General features: G+C 50.8%; 1 protein-coding gene and 1 non-coding gene across 3 annotated transcripts in view; both read left to right on the top strand.

The window, feature by feature from the left end:
* The window catches only part of LOC138958875 (3'-5' exoribonuclease HELZ2-like), a 117,999-nt gene that overhangs the window by 61,533 nt on the left and 33,874 nt on the right, over positions 1–22,592 (top strand). For both annotated transcript variants that reach the window (XM_070330185.1, XM_070330186.1), the window contains 6 exons: positions 1,667–1,936; positions 2,910–3,151; positions 5,697–6,003; positions 6,362–6,504; positions 7,031–7,222; positions 14,269–14,653. In XM_070330185.1, the coding sequence (XP_070186286.1) occupies positions 1,667–1,936; positions 2,910–3,151; positions 5,697–6,003; positions 6,362–6,504; positions 7,031–7,222; positions 14,269–14,653 (1,539 nt within the window). The remainder of the gene's footprint in view (positions 1–1,666; positions 1,937–2,909; positions 3,152–5,696; positions 6,004–6,361; positions 6,505–7,030; positions 7,223–14,268; positions 14,654–22,592) is intronic.
* On the top strand, positions 16,944–17,062 carry LOC138960547 (5S ribosomal RNA). The gene has a single exon (XR_011454023.1). It is a non-coding gene; the product is annotated as a 5S ribosomal RNA (ribosomal RNA).

Below are 22,592 nucleotides of genomic sequence, written 5' to 3'. Positions count from 1 at the left end.
GAGCGGGGACAGCCTTGCTTGGTGTTGGTGGCCCCTTGGTGGCCCAGCCAACATTGGTTCCCCGTCCTCCTTCGCCTCGCAGACGGCCCTCCTTTCTTTCTAGGTCGCTGCACCGTTCTGGCTCCTCAGACGCTACTTTAGGCTTTGTCCAAAAGGCCCACAGGGAATCGACCAGCACTGTTTATGCGTCACACTGGTCAGCTTGGACAAAGTGGTGCTCGGAGAATGGAGTTACTGCTACTTCACCTCGCTCTATGCATGTAGCAAATCATCTCTCGTGTTTGGCTGCTCAGGGCTTGGCTCCTTCTTTTTTGAGAGTCAGGCGCTCAGCCATTTCTTCTACTCTGAAGCAATTAGGGCATAGCATTAACCTGGGCGGTGTAATTGCTAGTGTTCTTAAGGGGGCAGCGATTGGTTTTACGAAGGCTAAGTCCCCTCTTCCCGCGTGGGACTTATTTTTTGGTACTCAAGTTTCTAGCCTCTTCGGATTTCGAACCTTTAGCTTCAGCGAGCTTAGCTAACTTGACTCGTAAAGCCTTGTTCCTCGTTTTGTTAGCCTCTGCCAGTGGAGGCGGTGAGGTGCACGCTCTTTCAGGCCTGGCTAAGGATATTTCTTTTGAGAGCTATGGCTCTTTTGTTTTAAGATTTCGGCCGGAGTTCCTTGCCAATACCAAAAACAAGGTCTGTCCTCCTCTGTTATTCGCATTCCTCCTTTAAGTAGGATTCTTGCGTCTGGTGACCCTGATATGGTCAATTGTCCTGTTCGTACTCTTACCAGCTACTTATCCCGTACCACGCCCATTAGGTCTAGGGACCATAAACTGCTCTTCATCTCAGTTGACACTGAAAGGAGCAAGGACTTGTCGCGGGTCACTTTGGTAAGATGGGTCTCTACGCTTATTTAACAAGCGTATGCGTGGTGGCACAGACAAGTTGGGATTGGGCATTCTGTCCTTCCTATGAAGTTGTCAAGAACTCATGAAGCCAGAGCCTGGGCTACTTCTCTGGCAGTCCTCCGCTCAGGCGTGCTGGCAGAGGTCTTAGGCGCTGCCTACTGGAAATCGCAGGGTGTTTTCATCAACTTTTACCTGCGAGATGTGGCCAGCACTCGTCATGGTGGCAGTAGCTCCCTACCAGCCATTGTCGGCTGGACAAGTGGAATTTTGTTTCCCCACCTCCTTCATTAGCATTCTGCTTGATGTGAGTTGGGATAAGAATGTAATTTAATTGAAAATTTTCATCTAAATTTTAATTTGATTATATACTTACCCAACTCACATAGTTGATACCCGCCCGCCTGCCCCGCTTTTGGGGTTTTTATGGGGGTTTTTTCCTAAAAAAGAGGGAAATTTTTCTATGTTCGCTTTCGATTGAATGATTCAAAGATGGCGGCAAGGTCAGGAAGTCACGCGTGACTTTGTCATGATAAGGGGTCAAGGTAGCTCTTTTTTAGGGTGACCTCCCCTTGTTACCAAGGCGATGCTATTCAGCGTCCTAGCACTAAACTGGAGTAAATTGCTTGATGTGAGTTGGGTAAGTATATAATCAAATTAAAATTTAGATGAAAATTTTCAAATTCTTCTGTTTTGATTTATGAGCATGTCACTTTCTTTCCCTGCTTGTCATAATAAATAATAAAACGTGTTGATTTGAAATTGAATTTCAGCTGAACCTTGAGCGAGTGGCCCTTCTGCACCACAGTGCGCGACTCCACTTTTTCCTACAGTGTGGGGACGGCACCAAACACCAGATCGCAACTGGCGAACAGTTTGAGGACGTGGATGAACAGGGGCGGCCATGCTACCGAGTGAACGTTCACTTCCAGGGCGGCATGTTCGGGTCGTTCAACCAGTGGGTGGCGTTTGACTTTGGCAAGAAGCCTGTGCTGCTACGCAAGATGAACGTTGAGCTCGGTCATGAGACCCTGCATGAGAAGGTGAGTTGAGGGGAAAGATAATGGTCCCTTCTCCAACGCCCAGTACCCAACCACCTCTTGAATGTTTGTGTCGGCGAATGCAACATCATGAACTGTTGTTTTTGTAGACTGTTGAATGTCAGCATCGGGTGTGTGTGAAAGGACATTTTGTCTGTTACCTTGGTGTGTATATTTGTCACGCTGTCTGTCACCGTTTAGCTTGCATTCTCCCGCCACGTCTTTCTTGTCTTTGCTTTTCGCTTTTTTCTCTCTGCTGTCTGTCTGTACTTTTTTCTTTTTGCAACTTTCTTTTTCATTAACTCAGTTTCCTCTACTTTGATACAACTGTGGGTCGTTTACTAGATCACATAAACATAAAAATGCAGTAGGAGGTGTCCGAACCTCAAAACTCTGAAGGCTGAGGTTTTACAACTAACCGTGTCAGTCCACACTGTAGCTTCTTAGTGCGTGTGATTTCTCAAGCACAAGACAACACAGAATAGATCACTTTCTGACTTACCCATCCCTTTCCTCACAGGTGCACAGACGAGACAGAATACATCACTGTCTGACTTACCCATCCCTTTCCTCGCAGGTGCACAGACGAGACAGAATACATCACTGTCTGACTTACCCATCCCTTTCCTCGCAGGTGCACAGACGAGACAGAATACATCACTGTCTGACTTACCCATCCCTTTCCTCGTAGGTGCACAGACCAGAAAGAATACATCACTGTCTGACTTACCCATCCCTTTCCTCGCAGGTGCACAGACCAGAAAGAATACATCACTGTCTGACTTACCCATCCCTTTCCTCGCAGGTGCACAGACCAGAAAGAATACATCACTGTCTGACTTACCCATCCCTTTCCTCGCAGGTGCACAGACCAGAAAGAATTCATCACTGTCTGACTTACCCATCCCTTTCCTCGCAGGTGCACAGACCAAAAAGAATAGATTACATTCTGACTTTCCCATCCCTTTTCTCACAGGTGCGAGACCTGCGTGAGAAGCTGACGTTTGACCGGTGGACACCCGAGAGCCGGCAGGTGATCCCCTACAAGTATAAGTACGATGAGTTTGACCTGGAGCTTTTCAATCGCTACAAGGAACCCGGCTCGCAGGCGGTGGTCACTCAGGACAGCATCCGTGAGCTCAATCGCCACAACTACGTGCACAAGATGCACAAGATGCTGGAACTGGAGGAGATCACCCGACACAAGCTCATCAGCAGGTGAGGGCAAGGAGAAGATAAAGGGGCGGGTGGTGGGATGTTTAAGAGAGGTGTGTGTGCGTGTGTGTGAGAGATCACCCGACACAAGCTCATCAGCAGGTGAGGGCAAGGAGAAGATAAAGGGGCGGGTGGTGGGATGTTTAAGAGAGGCGTGTGTGCGTGTGTGTGTGTGTGTGAGAGATCACCCGACACAAGCTTAGCAGCAGGTGAGGGCAAGGAGAAGATAAAGGGGCGGGTGGTGGGATGTTTAAGAGAGGCGTGTGTGCGTGTGTGTGAGAGATCACCCGACACAAGCTCATCAGCAGGTGAGGGCAAGAAGATAAAGGGGCGGGTGGTGGGATGTTTAAGAGAGGTGTGTGTGCGTGTGTGTGAGAGATCACCCGACACAAGCTCATCAGCAGGTGAGGGCAAGGGGAAGATAAAGGGGCGGGTGGTGGGATGTTTAAGAGAGGCGTGTGTGAGAGAGATCACCCGACACAGCTCATCAGCAGGTGAGGGCAAGGGGAAGATAAAGGGGCGGGTGGTGGGATGTTTAAGAGAGGCGTGTGTGTGAGAGATCACCCGACACAAGCTCATCAGCAGGTGAGGGCAAAAGGAAGATAGCGGGAAGGATGAGGGGATGTTCAAGAGAGCTGTGTGTGAGAGATCACCCGACACAAGCTCATCAGCAGGTGAGGGCAAGGGGAAGATAAAGGGAGGGTTGGGGGGATGTTCAAGAGAGAGAAAGTGTGCATGGGTGTGTGGAATAGATTACCCGACACAAGCTCATCAGCAGGAGAGGGCAAGGGGGATGTTAAAGAGAGACCGGCACGGTTGGCCTAGTGGTAAGGCGTCCGCCCCGTGATCGGGAGGTCGTGGGTTCGAACCCCGGCCGGGTCATACCTAAGACTTTAAAATTGGCAATCTAGTGGCTGCTCCGCCTGGCGTCTGGCATAATGGGGTTAGTGCTAGGACTGGTTGGTCCGGTGTCAGAATAATGTGACTGGGTGAGACATGAAGCCTGTGCTGCGACTTCTGTCTTGTGTGTGGCGCACGTTATATGTCACAGCAGCACCGCCCTGATATGGCCCTTCGTGTTCGGCTGGGCGTTAAGCAAGCAAACAAACAAATGTTAAAGAGAGAGAAAGTGTGCGTGTGTGTGTGGAATAGATTACCCGATGCAAGCTCATCAGCAGGAGAGGGATAGGGGGATGTTCAAGAGAGGTGTGTGTTTATGTGTTGAGATCACCTAATGCAAGCTCATCAGTAGCTGAGGGAAAGGGAGAATGGAGAGAGGGGTTTGTGTGTGTGAAAGAGAGAGTGAGCAGGAGGGGAGAGGGGGGTGTTTGTGAGTCTGTATCTCTGTGTCTGTGTGTAAAGGAGAAGGGGGGAATGGTTTTAATTTTCAACATTGTCCTGCAGAGAATTTCATGAAACAAACTTGCAGCATATCTCTACGTAGTGTAGAGACCAAGGCAGTGATGTACATTTTAGTCGGTCTCCGGTCTCTGACCGATCCAATTTCCCCAGGACCTATAGCTTTAACCCCAGCAGGACACAGGTCCGATTAACCTACAGAAGAAGTGGTCAAGGGTCCGATCGTTTTTGACAATGAAGCGGACATGCGGACTGTTCAATTTTCAAGAGGAAAGCTTGTTTCGGTTTTGCCAAGCGAAAGTAAACACTGCGTGAGGAAAGCTGGTTTCGGTTTTGCCAAGCGAAAGTATGCACTGCGTGTGACCAGTTTGTTGAGTGAACGAGGCACCATATATGGGATCTGATTTTTTTAATTAATTTATCCTCAAGTTGGATGAAGAAGAAAAAAAGAAAACCGAACCCATATGGTGCCTCGAGTGCATTCATTGGCTCAGCAATAAATCGTTTAAACCAATGGGAACCACCCGTGCATGTTCGCACATGTGCAAGGCATTACTTTTCGTCATAATATTCGGAAAAACCGTTGTGCGTTCGAACGAAAATAAAACGAAAGAGAAACGACATGGGTCCCAAAAAAAAAGCTCAAAGCAGATAAAAATCAGCAGACATTGATGTCCATGCTGCGTTCGCCAGCCACTGTGGCTTCAGCTGAACCAACAACAATGTCAAACGAGAATTTAAACTGAAAAATCTTTTTAAATGCGGTTTTACGAGTCGTGTTTTTGTCCTATTGAAATTGCAATCTCAGGACACTGTGTCCTATTGATTTTCAGTCTTCAGGACAATTGTCCTAAAGGCTGCTAGAAAAATGTACATCACTGCCAAGGGTAGGATGGAAGGAGGCGACAGAGGTTAAGGGAGGGGGAATGTTCACAGTGCTGTGTGCCGGGCTGTGAGCAGTACCCGCCAATGTATAGCTCTGGCACCATCATGGCTGACACGCCTCGGTTCTATTCCAAACACTGCATGCTCATTCAAGGAAACTGCACCGCGCTGTTCTGGCTGTCTGTCTGACTTTTGACCTTACCTACAAAGGCAGACTGATACGAAGAGGTGTAAGTTACACCAACCTTAGCAGCTAAGGCAAAGCCAAACGCTCATCTCTAAACTCTCCAAATTCTCTTTTCAGCTTTGACGTTGTGAGCACAGCTCAGGTGACCGAAGAGATCATCACTGAGCTGCAGGGCACATTCCGCTGTCGCAACGGAGAGCTCTTCCTCCGCTTGCCCCTCACAGAAAACCTGACTGAAGACACAGGCGCAGGCAAGCTTATCTTGACCAGTGTTCGCTCTGCGTTGCTGACGCGTACAGATCAAGCCGACAAGCACCGTGTGTATGAAGCCATGATCGAGGCGAAGGGAAGGGATTACGTCTACCTCACGCTGACGCCGGTCTGTGTACGAGAGCTGAAGATGCAGCCTGGAACGAGTGTGGAGGTGAGTGGAAATTCTCGGTGTTTGATTATGGTGGCATTCTTTAAAAGCATGTTTATTTCCATGCAAGCTATGTTTTATTTCTAGGTTAAGGATTGAGAGGATGTGTCCAAAGGTGTATGTGTAGAGAGAGAGATTGTGTGTATTTGTAAGAGAGTGTGTTTATGTCTATCCCTTTATACTGCAGTAGGAACATGAGTGCGTGTTTGTATGTATGCGCAGACGGGGTTTTGAATGATCAAGGGTAACCCAAAAAGTGTTCCATAGTATTTTTGCCCATTTTTGATGAGCTGATTGATTTATTTGTTTGTTTTAGTTGGCCAATTAATTTATTTATTCATTCATTTTTCTTGACACTCAGGTGGAGGTTCAGTTCCAAATGGACCGTCTGCACTTCATCAGGATGCACTACGCCCTGGATTGTCTGACTAGCACAGACATCGTCTTCCCCGACGTCACCAAGATCAACCCTTTGCTCAACGAGCAACACACTCTCAAAGTCTCGTAAGTAGGGAGAGGGATAAGCCACTGAGCCTCAGTGTAGAGAGGAACCTCCAGTTTAAGACCTTTACAAATCTGAGAAAATCGGTTCTTGGAAGAGAGGGAGTTTTGAAATAGAGGTAAATTTATTGATGTTATGAACAGAGAATCTGAGAATCCATCATCTGTAAGTTTCAAGTTTGGAGCAAGAACTGAGTCGCTTCGGAAGTGTCGTGCATGATCTGCTGTAATAGATCAGGCCCCTCTGCTAAGAAAGGACACCTTCTGTAGTCCCTTGGCTTAAGAATATTGCCAAAGTATACCTGTTATTAAAGAACACCTGAAATATAGGAACACTTTTGTGTTCGTGAGTGTCTGTATTTCACAGGCACCACTGTATAATAATACACCGTCTCCTGTTATTCTTGTCTTTTTTTTATCAGCGTATTGTCATATTGTGTGAAACGTCTTGAGTTTCATGGTTTGCTTTCTCAGGTACATTTTTAATGGACTTAGGCAGCTTATCTTTTTCTTGTGAATCTGACAACAGGTCCAAAGCCCTGAACGCTGAGCAGCTTCAAGCGGTGAAACACATCGTGGCCGAGCGGACAGGTTACACCCCGCCCTTCATCATGTACGGCCCCTTCGGCACAGGCAAGACGGAGACGCTGGCCCAGGCGGCCTTGGTGCTGCTGAGAGAGAGGCCTGAGGCCAGGATCCTCATCTGTGCTCAGTCCAACAGGTGGGTGAAAATAAAAAAACAGACTGCTAACGTTCCAAAATTCAGATTCAAAAACGAAGACTGATAGGTAATTGGAACGTGTATTATTGACAAAACAAAACATTACATGTACATCTACCATGCTTGTTTTTTGATTCCAACAGGTGGGTGCAGGAAGATAACCTGTTTGTGTACCTGCTGAAATAGTAACATTGATATCTGTTCACCCTGACAAGCGGGAAACAACTTGAAGGCCAGCCCTGTAGGCAAGCTTTGCATTGTTCCTGCAGAAGTAAAGAGGAAACCTTGTCAGGAAACTTATGTCGAACAATAAAAAAAAGAATAAGGACTGGTTTTGACGTACTTGACTGATTTTCTTATTTCTGTCGTCTCGCCTTTGTTTTAGTATTTTAGCTGACGAAGACATACGTCAAAACAGGTCCTTATTCGTATTTTTATTTTTTGTGTTTCTGGTGAGTACATTTTTACATTTAGTCAAGTTTTGACTAAATGTTTTAACGTAGAGGGGGGAATCGAGACGAGGGTCGTGGTGTATGTGCGTGTGTGTGTGTGTCTGTGTGTGTGTGTAGAGCGATTAAATTACATATCTTATCCCAACTCACATACAGCAATTTACTTCAGTTTAGTGCTAGGACGCTGAATAGCATCGCCTTGGTAACAAGGGGAGGTCACCCTAAAAAAGAGCTACCTTGACCCCTTAACAGGACAAAGTCACACGTGACTTCCTGACCTTGCCGCCATCTTTGAATCATTCCATCTTCAGCGGTCCGTGTCTACAGACGTGTTTTGATTTTGCTCCGGCTTTCAGCCGGTTTGTCTGACTTCTGCCTTTGTCAGACCCTGCCTTGGTACTTGCACACGGTCCCTCTGCTCTTACTGTGTGTTTGGGTGAGCTTTTTTGTCGTTTGTTATCGTTTTTGTGACTTAGGTTTTGTCGAGTACTTAGCTTGTTTACATTTTTTCCGTTCGCCATGTCGGATAAGGAAAGAATAAAATGCTAAGTCGGTGGCCGAGCCTTCTCCCACAAAGAAGCCTTCTCGTAAGTCGTAGAGTTCGGCAGGTCAAGCTTTGATTAAAGTCACAGATCCTTGACTAAATCCTCGTTTGATGTTGTGATAGACTTACCTAATTCTCCGGCTATGCCTAGTTTGCCTTCAGCTGCTTCACCGGTCTTGTCCGGTTCAGGTCCTGTTAGCGAGAAGCAGGATGTTTATGCTATTTTGCACTCCTTGAGTGCTCAGATATCCTCTCTTTCAGCCGTAGTTTTCGTCTACCAAGGCTGAGATGTGTCTTTGCCTTCCGGTGTGGGAGGTGTGCGTTCCCTTGCCAGGGTGTGCGTTCCGCCTTCCTCCACTTTACGTCCGCCGACGTTCACGCCTCGTTTGATGGCAGCCGTGGTGTTTCCCTGCTGCGTTCCCAGGCTTCTTGGACTGACGACGATCAAGGTATTTATACTTCGCCAGTAACCGGGTTCTCCGGCCAAAACGAAGTGCGTGGTCTGGAGAGAGTAGCCACACCGGTTTGTGTGCGCGAAAGCTTAGGCCCTCGGTCTACGTCGTTCCGATCGAGTGAACTTCTAGATCGAGGGAAAAGCCCAGACACGCGTTCGGTCTCTGACCGAACAGGGGAAGTGCGTCCTCCGACACTCTCTAGAGGAGCAGTCGGTGCGGCAGCACAGCTTTCACAGCTTTCCCCGCTTCCGCCTTACAGGCAGGAAGCAGTCCCTAGAGACGTACCGCTTGGGTATAAAATCCCTCGTGGGCGTCTCTTCCGGGCGACGCTTCGTCGGACTATGGTAGTCACGGCGGAAGTGTCTTGCCTGACTTCACGGAAGTGAGGGACTATGAGTCGGATTTTGGCACTTCCGTCCAGGGTGACGAAGATGTCAACTTCCGCATACCGACTAGGCTTCCGCAAGCTCTGGCTTTAGCGGAGGAAGTGGCTTCACGGTATTCTGAGGAGGGGGTGACATTCCCCGCTTCCGCCCTCTGGGCAGGAAAGCAGTCCCTAGGGACACACTGCTTGGGTATTGCATCCCTCGTGTGTCGTCTCTTCTGGGTGACGCTTCGCCTGACTATTGTAGTCAGGGCGGAAGTTCGTTGCCTTGTTGCACGGATGTGCGGGATTATGAGTCGGATTTTGGTGCTTCTGTTCAGGTTGTCGAAGATGCCAACTTCCGTGTACCGGTTGAACTTCCGCTAGCACTGGCTTTGGCGGCGGAAGTTACTTCACGGTAGTTCGAGGAGGGTGCGGCAACACTTGTAGGTTTGTTGCCCAACCTCCTTCCGCTTTGGGGGATTCCCGTTCTGCGAAGGACTGGTAACAGCAGTTCCGTTTTCGGAAATTCCTGTTGGTAGCGTTTGAGCTGTCTAAGCTACTGACTACTGGTCAGTATGGCGGTGCGTTTCACGCTGTACCGCGGTTAACAGCACACGGTCTGGCTCCTGATTCAGCGCAGCCTTACCGTGCTTCTTTGTGTTTAGCCTCAGCTTTGCCTGCTGGTTTGGCTAAGAAGTTTACACTGCTGCATAATTCAGTCAATTTGATTGGTTCGTTTGCCTTTCCTCGTTCCACTTTTCCGGAACTTGCAGTCCTTAGGCAAGATGATACAGCAGAGACAGAGTAGTCCCGTTTTCGGAGAATTCTCTTTTGTCTTTGGAGTAACTGGCTTACGCTTGCTTGAGTTATCGTCTCTCTCTGAGACTTTGCAGAGATCTCTGTCGAGATTGATCGCGTCGTCATTAGATCCATTCAGGTTTCGTGACGATGCGGTAGAGAAAGTTGTAACTTTTCTGGTAGGGAAGACGGCTACAGTAGAACAGTATGTTATACTGAGTCCTCTTTCTTGTCTCTGGGGGAATAAGCACATGATCTTTTCAAGTTATCCTCTGTTTCGGAAACTTTGCAAGATTTTTTATAGAGCTCTATCTTCTCTGCTCTTGTTAACTTCGAGTTTCGTCGTGACGCACGGGAGAAGGATGTCATGTCGCTTCTAGCTAGGTTGGCTAAAGTCTTTTGAACAGCGGAGCCTCCCAGCGCTTTTCTTGGCACATTGCTTGGCTCAGGTTGCAAACAAGAGGCGGATCTACTCCGCTCTTTGCTTTTTGTGGTTCATCTTCTGGGAGAAGCTGTGATCTGCGTCGGCTTGCCGCATTTGGCCTTAATTTAGGCAAGATAACGAAGCTAAGCAAACAAACATTGGGTTAAACCCTCTGCCTTAGGCAGCTTCGCGGTATGTACGCCCATCTTTGGTGCGGCATACCTCTTATTTTTCACCTTCTAGGGTGAAGTTGCTAAGGCCTCAATTTTTGTTTTTTGCCTCTGTGGCGAAAAACAAGGCAAGCTGTTAAAACTATCTCAGCTTTTACGGCTTACGGAATTGCGCTTTCTCATCAGGGTCATAAGCTTTGGTTTCCGACAAGTCGCCAGAACATGTCCAAATTACGGGCTCACATTCTGACTAAATTTTTAGGCTCACTGAGCCATTGCTCGTAACCTCTCAGTCGGAACTTTTCCGGCTAAGCCTACCTCTTGAGGCAGTGGCTTCTGTCAGCGACTTTCGCTGCGCAGCACAAAGGACTCGCAGGAATTCCTTAGTTTCAGCTTTTCTTTCTAAGAGGTTACGGAAAGAACTAAAACACCATCATGTGGCTAAACCTAGGTTTGGCACAGACGTTTTTAGCATTGGGGTTGTTTTTCTTCCACACGCAAAGACATACACCGTCGATTGGCTGGTACGCCCTTCACAGAGAAGGGTGGACAGGTTGCAAAGTCTGTTTCGTACTCTGTCCTTGAAAAAGAAAGCGTCTGTACGTGTTCTGACCTCTCTTCTTGGCCAAATGGAATCGATGGCCACTCTTGTGCCCTTAGGCAGAGTCCGCAAGCGACCATTTCAGGCTGCCCTGAGTTCGCTGTGGAAGCCTTCTCTTCAGGGCTGGGAGACAGTAGTCTCTCTCGAAAGCTGGTTTCGGCACACAACGAGGCAGTGGCTGCTCCCCGGGATTTCACAGGGAGTGCCAATCTCGATGGCCCCCCCCGGACGAGTTTCTGTTCACAGACGCGTCTATGGAGGGCTTGGGTGCCCATCTTTCTGTTCACACTGCGTCAGGTCTGTGGAACGAGACGCAGAGTGGGGGTGGGGGGGCACATCAATGCCCTAGAGTTAGAGGCTGTTTTCCTGGGACTCCAATCGTTTCTGTCTATGGTCAGGAACGAACAAATTGGGGTTCGCACAGACAACACGACCGTGGCGGCCTATATCAACAAACAGGGAGGCACTTTGTCTCTCGCTCTTTCTGTCAGGTCAGGTCAGATTCTGGCCTGGGGCAGCCAGCACCTTATTCTGTCGTCAGCGAAGTACATCCCAGGCAAACTCAACGTTCTTGCGGACTACCTCAGTCGCCCGTCGCGTACGATGCACACGGAGTAGACTCTGACTCATCAGGTCCTACAACGTCTGGGGGCATTTCAGCAAGCCTACAGTCGATCTGTTTGCGACAAGATTCTCCCGCAGGCTTCAGGTCTTTGTCTCCCCCTTTCCAGACCCAGAGGCGTGGGAAACAAACGCCTTCGAAGTAAACTGGTCGCGTCTGATAGCCTATGCTTTCCCCCCGTTTCATCTCTTGGGAAAGGTTCTCAGGAAGGCGGAGCTGGGACAGCCTTGCTTGGTGTTGGTGGCCCCTTGGTGGCCCAGCCAACATTGGTTCCCCGTCCTCCTTCGCCTCGCAGACGGCCCTCCCTTCTTTCTAGGTCGCTGCGCCGTTCTGGCTCCTCAGACGCTACTTTAGGCTTTGTCCAAAAGGCCCACAGGGTATCGACCAGCACTGTTTATGCGTCACACTGGTCAGCTTGGACAAAGTGGTGCTCGGAGAATGGAGTTACTGCTACTTCTCCTCGCTCTATGCATGTAGCAAATCATCTCTCGTGTTTGGCTCCTCAGGGCTTGGCTCCTTCTTTTTTGAGAGTCAGGCGCTCAGCCATTTCTTCTACTCTGAAGCAATTAGGGCATAGCATTAACCTGGGCGGTGTAATTGATAGTGTCCTTAAGGGGGCAGCGTTTGGTTTTACGAAGGCCAAGTCCCCTCTTCCCGCGTGGGACTTATTTTTGGTACGCAAGTTTCTAGCCTCTTCGGATTTCGAACCTTTAGCTTCAGCGAGCTTAGCTAACTTGACTCGTAAAGCCTTGTTCCTCGTTTTGTTAGCCTCTGCCCGTAGAGGCAGTGAGGTGCACGCTCTTTCAGGCCTGGCTAAGGATATTTCTTTTGAGAGCTATGGCTCTTTTGTTTTGAGATTTCGGCCGGGGTTCCTTGCCGAAAACCAAAAACATGGTCTGTCCTCCTCTGTTATTCGCATTCCTCCTTTAAGTAGGATTCTTGCGTCTGGTGACCCTGATATGGTCAATTGTCCTGTTCGTACTCTTACCAGCTACTTATCCCGTACCACGCCTATTAGGTCTAGGGACCAAAAACTGCTCTTTATCTCGGTTAACACTGAAAGGAGCAAGGACTTGTCGCGGGTCACTTTGGTAAGATGGGTCTCTACGCTTCTTAAACAAGCGTATGCGTGGTGGCACAGACAAGTTGGGATTGGGCATTCTGTCCTTCCTATGAAGTTGTCAAGAACTCATGAAGCCAGAGCCTGGGCTACTTCTCTGGCAGTCCTCCGCTCAGGCGTGCTGGCAGAGGTCCTAGACGCTGCCTACTGGAAATCGCAGGGCGTCTTCATCAACTTTTACCTGCGAGATGTGGCCAGCACTCGTCATGATGGCAGTAGCTCCCTACCAGCCATTGTCGCTGCTGGACAAGTGGAATTTTGTTTTCCCACCTCCTTCATTAGCATTCTGCTGTATGTGAGTTGGGATAAGATATGTAATTTAATTGAAAATTTTAATCTAAATTTTAATTTGATTATATACTTACCCAACTCACATAGTGGATACCCGCCCTCCTGCCCCGCTTTTGGGGTTTTATGGGGTTTTTTCCTAAAAAAGAGGGAAATTTTTCTATGTTCGCTTTCGATTGAATGATTCAAAGATGGCGGCAAGGTCAGGAAGTCACGTGTGACTTTGTCCTGTTAAGGGGTCAAGGTAGCTCTTTTTTAGGGTGACCTCCCCTTGTTACCAAGGCGATGCTATTCAGCGTCCTAGCACTAAACTGAAGTAAATTGCTGTATGTGAGTTGGGTAAGTATATAATCAAATTAAAATTTAGATTAAAATTTTCAATTCAGACTAAACTACTGGACCGATCTTTATGAAATTTGACATGAGAGTTCCTGGGTATGATATCCTCAGACGTTTTTTTCATTTTTTTGATAAATGTCTTTGATGACGTCATAACTGGCTTTTCGTGAAAGTTGAGGCGGCACTGTCACGCCCTCATTTTTCAACCAAACTGGTTGAAATTTTGGTCGGGTAATGTTCGACAAAGCCCGGACTTCGGTATTGCATTTCAGCGTGGTGGCTTAAAAATTAATTAATGACTTTGGTCATTAAAAATCTGAAAATTGTTAAAAAAAAAATTGTTTTATAAAACGATCCAAATTTACGTTTATCTTATTTTCCATCATTTGCTGATTCCAAAAACATATAAATATGTTATATTCGGATTAAAAACAAGCTCTGAAAATTAAATATATAAAAATTATTATCAAAATTAAATTTTCCAAATCAATTTAAAAACACTTTCATCTTATTCCTTGTCGGTTCCTGATTCCAAAAACATATAGATATGATATGTTTGGATTAAAAACACGCTCAGAAAGTTAAAACGAAGAGAGGTACAGAAAAGCGTGCTATCCTTCCCAGCGCAACTACTACCCCGCTCTTCTTGTCAATTTCACTGCCTATGCCGTGAGCGGTGGACCACGAGTATACGGTCTTGCTGCGTTGCATTGCGTTCAGTTTCATTCTGTGAGTTCGACAGCTACTTGACTAAATGTTGTATTTTCGCCTTACGCGACTTATTTGTTATCTTGTTCTTTTTCTCATCTAACCCAACACTGCATTGTTTGACAAAACTGACCTCTCCACATTGACTATTCCTACAGTGCGGCAGACCTGTACGTGACCAAACACCTGGACCCTTACCTGCGCAAGACACCCAACAGCCAGTCGCTGCTGTTGCGCATCGTGACCAAGGAGCGGCGCATCAACTCTATACCGGAAAGCACACGCAAGTACTGCTGCTACTCTCCAGACGGCAACTCTTTTGAGGTCCCCCCGGCCAACGTGGTGCAGCAGCATCGCGTGGTGGTGACCACGGTGGAGATGTCGCTGTATCTGACGGTCATGAAGCTGAAGGGAGCGTTCACTCACATCTTTATCGACGAAGCGGCCCAGGCGCTGGAGTGCGAGACGGTCATGCCTCTGAGCTTGGCCACGGAGAAAACATGCGTGGTGCTGACTGGGGATCATATGCAGATCAGTCCTAAGGTAGGAGTTTAGTCTGAAAACCCTTAGCGTAGATTTTGTGTGATCATATGCAGATCAGTCCTAAGGTAGGAGTTTTGTCTGAAAACCCATAGCGTAGTTTTTGTGTGATCATATGCAGATCAGTCCTAAGGTAGGAGTTTTGTCTGAAAACCCTTAGCGTAGTTTTTGTGTGATCATATGCAGATCAGTCCTAAGGTAGGAGTTTTGTCTGAAAACCCTTTGCGTAGTTTTTGTGGGATCATATGCAGATCAGTCCTAAGGTACGAGTTTAGTCTGAAAACCCTTAGCGTAGTTTTTGCATGAGTGTAGGGCACAAGGTTTCCTTTGTTTTTGAGTAGCAAGCATCTTTCAGAGGAAAATCAAATCTGAAAAACATAGGGCGGGGATGTAGCTCAGTCGGTAGCGCGCTGGATTTGTATCCAGTTGGCCACTGTCAGTGTGAGTTCGTCCCCACGTTCGGCGAGAGATTTATTTCTCGGAGTCAACTTTGTGTGCAGACTCTCCTCGGTGTCCGAACACCCCCGTGTGTACATGCAAGCACAAGACCAAGTGCGCACGAAAAAATCCTGTAATCCATGTCAGAGTTCGGTGGGTTATAGAAACACGAAAATACCCAGCATGCTTCCTCCGAAAACGGCGTATGGCTGCCTAAATGGCGGGGTAAAAAACGGTCATACACGTAAAATTCCACTCGTGCAACAACAAAAAAACACACACGAGTGTACGTGGGAGTTTCAGCCCACGAACGAAGAAGAAGAAGAAGAAATCTGAAAAACAAAGGGAAGTAAGCGCTGTGAATGCTTTCGACATATAAGAATGTAATAGAGTAAGTGAGAGTCTCCTGGCACCGCAGAGAGTAACAATCATTGAAATGAACAAGCGACTTTCATCCCTAGTAGATTGTTACCTTCTTCTTCTTCTTCTGCGTTCGTGGGCTGAAACTCCCACGTACACTCGTGTTTTTGCACGAGTGGAATTTTACGTGTATGGCCGTTTTTACCCCGCCATTTAGGCAGCCATACGCCGCTTTCGGAGGAAGCATGCTGGGTATTTTCGTGTTTCTATAACCCTCCGAACTCTGACATGAATTACAGGATCTTTTCCGTGCGCACTTGGTCTTGTGCTTGCATGTACACACGAAGGGGGATAAGCCACAAGCAGGTCTGCACATAAGTTGACCTGGGAGATCGAAAAAATCTCCACACTTAACCCACCAGGCGGCCGCGGCCGGGAAGATTGTTACCAAAATGAAAGGTGTTGATATTAAGGCTAAAGACTGTATGTTGACGATGAAGCTCTTGTCAATATAACACTTACCTCGACAGTACTATTCTTGCACATTATCTATTATAGGCCGAAAAAATTGGACAAAACGCTGAGTGGGTACAATTATCTCCCATAACCATGCGCCACCGTGGATCCCAAGCACTGTCCGAGTGCTTCCCCCTTACAGGATGTAGGTGGCGCGTCCTCTTTCTTTTTTCGCGCGTGTCAGACCGGCTGTGTTTCTGCTACGCTCCCGGATTATTTTGGACTAAGAGGCTCCTTTTCTGTGTGGACTATCACCTGTTGGATTATTGTGTGTTATTCCACTTCTGGCTTGAGGCTACGTTGTGTTTCCTTCAACTTGTGCCTCCGTTTTTGTGTGGCGGACTCGGCGTGCCTCCCGTCCTACTTCGTGGTGACCGGTCGTCTGCTTCTCGTTTCGCCGCATTCACTTGAGTATTGACCTAAATTTTCTTTGAATTTTGTTAATTCTCGGTCTTTAAGGGTACGTACAGGGCGAGGTAGGATGTCTCGTCCTGTTTTGGGCTCTGGTTCTACGGAACCAGAGTCTGCCGGGGGCAACCCTTCTCCGGGCGCCCAGCGTCATGTTTTACGCACGGAGAAGGGGATCTTTCGGCGCTCCGACTCTCCCTCCCCAAACGCTTTGCGTTTGCGGCGAGGGAGGGCGGAGAAAGCCTGTTTGAGCAAGCTCAATGCGAGCTTGCTCAAACAGGCTGGGCTTGAGCCTGGGACTTCGGGCGGGGCTGCGCCGTCGAAGGTTCGGGGAAGGTCGAGGGGAAAGAAAAAGCTTCTTTCTCCTTCTCCTTCAGTGGAACAGGCTTCCCCCCCTTCGACGCCGTTGTCCGGCCCTCAGTCTCAGGCTTCAGCTCCTCCCGGTTTCAAGCCTGGGGGGAAGGTTTCCTTCTCCCCCCTGGCTCGAATCCGGGGGCAGGTCGATTCCCAACCCTCTTTGGGGGTTGGTGAATCCGATCTAGGGGCTACTGGAGAGACTCAGGTTTTGACAGCCAACGGCCATACCACGTTGAAAACACCGGTTCTCGTCCGACCACCGAAGTTAAGCAACGTCGGGCCCGGTTAGTACTTGGATGGGTGACCGCCTGGGAACACCGGGTGCAGTTGGCATTAAAATCTTTCTTTTTCCGGTGCCTCTCCTGTGCCCTCCTCGGTTTCCACCGCTGTGGAAGCCAGGAGGGACACGGGTCCTCCTCTGAACTCCCTCGCTGGGTCGTCTGCTGCTGTTTTGACAGTAGTTTCGGCCTCCTGGGGGGGGAGATCGGAGGAGATGACGGGGTCTCTGAATTCCCTCCCCGCTGGGGTTGGGATGCGAATTGACCCCGTTCAGGGCGGTCCTGTGGGGGCAGGGGTTTCAGGCTTCGTGCCTACGACCACTGCTACTACGGTTCCCTCTGACGTCCGTGTGACTGGTGGCTGTCCCTCTTGAAACGCTCCGGCCGACTAGTTACTGGACGTGGAGGTGTTCGACAGAACGTGGTACTTCTGTCGAATGGTCAGGGCGACGGGAACATTGTTTCTGTTGCTCAGACCGACACCTCCGACCGGACCGTCTTGACCCCACGCCATTCCTTAGCGTCTGGTGTTCGGGTGACGGATGGTCCGGACCAAGGGTCCGGAACGTTCCAGGCTTACGGGTCGGGATCGAACCGGACCCACGGGTCCCGACTGGACTTGACCTCCGGGTTTGGTCCGGACGGGACCCATGGTACGGGACCGTACCGGACCTTAGGGTCCGGTGCGGGACAGTACCTCTGGCCCTTGCCGGACCCCCCGGACCTACGGGTCCGGATGGTACGGTACGGGACCAGTGTTTCGGTCGGGACCGGACCACCCGACCACCTCGGTTGGTCTGGGTGGTCTGGCACCGAACCGGAACACACCGGACCTACGGGTCCGGAGGGTACGGTACCGGACCAGTGGTCCGGTCGGGACCGGACCACTCGACCACCTCTGTTGGTCCGGGTGGTCTGGCACCGAACCGGACCATGCCGGACCTACGGGTCCGGATGGTACGGTATGTCCACGTCCGGACCGAGCCACCCGAACACTTCTGTGGGTACGGATGGTTCGGTACCGAACGGGACCTCCGGATGGTACGGGACCGGACCGAATCTACGGGTTCGGATGGTCCGGTACCGGACCACCCGACCACCTCTGTTGGTCCGGATGGTCTGTCACCGAACCGGACCATACCGGACCACCGGACCTACGGGTCCGGATGGTACGGTAGGTCCACGTCCGGACCGAACACTTCAGTGGGTACGGATGGTTCGGTGCCGTACGGGACCTCCGGATGGTATGGGACCGGACCACAGGACCGGAACACCGGACCACCCTACCGGATCGGTCCGGACCACCCGACCACCTCTGTTGGTCCGGATGGTCTGGCACCGAACCGGACCTACGGGTCCGGATGGTACGGTATGTCCACGTCCGGACCGAGCCACCCGAACACTTCTGTGGGTACGGGTGGTTCGGTGCCGAACGGGACCTCCGGATGGTGCGGGACCGGACCGGACCTACGGGTCCGGATGGTCCGGTGCTGGACCGGTGGTCCGGTCCGGACCGGACCACCCGACCACCTCTGTTGGTCCGGATGGTCTGGCACCGAACCGGACCATACCGGACTTACGGGTCCGGATGGTACGGTGTGTCCACGTCCGGACCGAGCCACCCGAACACTTCTGTGGGTACGGATGGTTCGGTACCGAACGGGACCTCCGGATGGTACGGGACCGGACCGGAACACCGGACCGGAACACCGGACCACCCTACCGGACCGGTCCGGACCACCCGACCACCTCTGTTGGTCCGGATGGTCTGGCACCGAACCGGACCTACGGGTCCGGATGGTACGGTACGTCCACGCCCGGACCGAACCACCCGAACACTTCTGTGCGTACGGATGGTTCGGTGCCGAACAGGACCTCCGGATGGTACCGGACCTACGGGTCCGGACCTACGGGTCCGGATGGTCCGGTGCGGGACCACCCGACCACCTCTGTTGGTCTGGATGGTCTGGCACCGAACCGGACCATACCGGACCACCGGACCTACGGGTCCGGATGGTACGGTATGTCCACGTCCGGACCTAACCACCCGAACACTTCTGTGGGTACGATGGTTCGGTGCTGAACGGGACCTCCGGATGGTACGGCACCGGACCGGACCACCCTACCGGACCGGATCGGCACCCCCGACCGGACCGGACCATTTCTTTTCTGATCAGACCCGATGGGTTCCTGTTCAGTCTATAAATGGCGGGGGTTCGTTGGCTGGGCTGACCCAACAGTCGCAGGGTTGTTGTTTTTCTCCCCCTTCGGCTGCTGGAGACGTTTCGTCTTTGGGGCAGGGGTCTTCGCGGCCTCTTGCTTCTGTGGGCGTTTCTTCACAGCCTGCTTCATCGCTTTCGGCTCTTCCCCCTCAAGCTCCCTACACTCCTGCTTTTGAGGAGTTGTCGGGAAGTGAAGAGGAGAGTGAGTCGGAGGACGATAGGGAGGAGGATCAGGGTCGCCCTGAGGTTAACACTGAAACTCTACCCTTGCCGGTTTCTGATGGAACTTCCGAAGCTATGCTTCGTACTTTCCAACAGTACATGACAGACATCACGCGGCGTCTTGACGTCACGGATGCCTCTCTTAAGCGTCTGTCGTCTAGTGTTGACACACAGGACGTGGACCCGGGGTCTGAGGACGAGAGGCAGGAGGCTCGTCCTCGCACAGCTAGAAGGACGTTTGAACAGTTTCAGGACGTCCTTCCCTGAGACGCCCTCTCGTCCTTTGAGTCCGCTTCGGCCCGGGCGCGGGAGGCTCACGCCGCGTCTGCCGGCGGCTCGTTTTATGAACGATCCGGCCGCCGGCAATTCGCGTTCCACCCTAGTCTAAGTGCCACGGTGGAAGCGGCAGCACATCGCCTGAGGAGTACAGATTCACGTGCAAACGCGACCTATGTTCCTCGGGAGGACGCGGGTTCAGTGCCATGCTTTCCTTCGGGAGGCGCACCTCCACTGTTTCCTCGTGTCCAATCTGTTTCGTCCCTCCCTTTTCCCTTTGACTCTCGAACTCTCCCTTTCCAGACTTCGAGTGTTTAGGGTGGGGCTGACGGTGATGTGTTCGTTGGGGAGGTGCCTTCGGTCAAGAAGGTGGAACTGAGCTCTGCTTCGTTCCACAATCTTGAGGCCACCGTTTCTTCCACAGTCGAGGCCCAATCACAGGCCTTGACATGGATGAGCACGCTGTCCACACTGTTGGACCCTCCCAATCGGGCAGAGTCCGATTCCACTCGGGTCCTTGACACGGTTCGAGTGGATCGGGCTTTGCATGCCGTGCGATCGTGCGTGACGTCTGCGGCAGAATTGGCCATTGGAACACTGGTCCACTTTATTGGCCCTGTTCCGTGATCATTTTCTGCCTACTTCTATAGTGCCTCCGGATATGAGGAAGAGTCTGAGGAACACGTTTCCTCAGCCTTCTTCCCTCTTTCATCCGGACACTGTTCGTTCTGTGGTGGAGTCCACACGCCAGAGGAACACTGATTCTCTGATGGTTGGCCTCGCTGCTTCGGCGACGGCGGCGGGGAGTAAGAGAAGTGCTACAGTCACCTCCAGCTCCCAGCCTCAGAAGAAGAAGAAGAAGCCAGTTTCACTGCCTCCTTCTTCCTCCTCTTAGGCGCCTGTTGCGTTCCCAAGCAAGACGAAGGGTGCTCAGACAGGTAAGGGGAAGCAGCACCACCAGGGGGGGTGGTCGCAAGCCTGCGCCTGCCCGCCAGCAGAATTTTCAGTGAGTCCCGGCCCTACGTTGACGCCCCCTCAAGTTGCCCCTCTTTCGTCCGGCGGTTCCCTTTTTTTCGGGCCCGCGGCATGTGGGGCAGACTGGTCTCCAACCAGTTTTTCTTGAGGGTGGTGTGGTCGGGGTTTTCTCTACCGCTGTCGTCACAACCTCCATTGTCCGCTCTACCTTGGACGTTCCCCCCTCCTCGAGAGCCTGCCAGATGGCAGGCTCTTCAGGACGAGGTGAACTCGTTGGTCGAGAAGAAGGCGGTCTACCCCCTTTCTCAGCCTTCTCTGGGGTTCTGCTCCCGCCTGTTCACCGTCCCCAAAAAGGACGGCCGGTTCAGGCCGGTGTTGGACCTCTCCACCTTGAACTTGTACCTTCACAGGTGCAAGTTCAAGATGGAAACCCCTTCGTCGGTCCGGTTGGCCATCCGGCCAAACGATTGGGCCATGTCTGGGACCTCCAGGATGCTTACTTCCACATCCTGGTGGCCCCGGGGTACCGACATCTGCTCCGGTTCGTTTGGGAGGGCACGGTGTTCGAGTTTCGGGCCCTCCCATTCGGCCTGTCCTTGGCCCCTCTGATTTTCAACGGGGACAACAACACCACATGCTTAGCTTACCTTCGCCACCAGGGGGGCACCAATTCTCGGTCCCTCTCCCTGTTGGCGGAGGAGATTCTGCTCTGGTGCCAGACCAATCAGGTCCGGATGTCAGTCCAGTTCGTTCCGGGGAAACTGAACGCCCTGGCCGACATTCTCAGTCGGGGCGATCAGGTTCTCTCCACAGAATGGACCATCGCTCACAACGTTCTACAGCGTCTGTGGGCAAGGTGGGACCGTCCTCTGATCGATCTGTTCGTAACTCGATTCAGCGCTCGGCTTCCCAGGTACGTCAGCCCCTTTCGAGACATGAATGCGTTCCACTTGGACGCATTCACTCTCTTGTGGAGGCTCCTCGATGCTTACGCCTATCCCCCGACATCTCTGATTCCGAGGGTGCTGGCAAAATATCTGCAGGAACGACCAAGACTGATTTTGGTCGCGCCTTACTGGCCAACAGCTCCGTGGTTTCCAGATCTTCGCGGTCTCACCCACGTAGACCCTCTACCTCTGGATCTGGACGGGGGAGGTCTGCTCCAGCCTCGATCATGCCTCCCTCATCCACGTCCAGAGAGTCTGTGCTTGACCGCATGGCTCTTGTGCGCTCCAAACTGCTTGCACTAGGATTGCACAAGAGTTCAGTAGAGTTTTCCTTGAACGCTAAGAGGCGATCAACTAATCAGCTCTACGACTTACGCTGGAGAGCTTGGGCCACCTTCGCCTTGTCCAAGGGGATAAAGCCGCTTTATCCCTCAACACAGGACTTGGCCAACTTCCTGGTGGAAGTGTATCAAAAGAAGAGTCTTTCTTCTAAGACTCTTCTTGGATACAGATCTGCCATCGCTTCCACGATTGCGGCCGCTACTGGTCGCAGAACTGAACACTTGATCAGGTCCTCCCTCATCGCTAATGTCCTTTCGGGTATTAGCAATGCAGCGGTGTCTAAACCTCGGGTTTCATTTCCCAAGGGGGATGTCTTTCTGGTCCTCAAACTCCTGCGTAGCAATGAGTTTGAACCCCTGGCAGGCATCAGTATCAAGTTGCTGATTTTTAAGACTAATTGTTCCTCATCGCTTTAGCCACTTGCCGTAGACTCAGTGGTAGTCAAGCTTTGAGTGGCCTGGACTTTGACATTGAGTTCACCACACAGCAGTGGTTGCTAGCATGGTCACGTCAGTCTAAGGTATGTTTCTTGGGTATATTTTCTTTTACGGTAGTACTGTTCGAAAATTGCCTGGGTATCTTAATCCTTGGATTTAAGTGA

This window comes from Littorina saxatilis, linkage group LG2 (genome assembly GCF_037325665.1).
Source record: "Littorina saxatilis isolate snail1 linkage group LG2, US_GU_Lsax_2.0, whole genome shotgun sequence".
NCBI classification, from domain to species: Eukaryota; Metazoa; Mollusca; class Gastropoda; order Littorinimorpha; family Littorinidae; genus Littorina; species Littorina saxatilis.
Note: the sequence above shows the minus strand (reverse complement) of the source record. Positions and strands in the feature narration are given on the sequence as shown.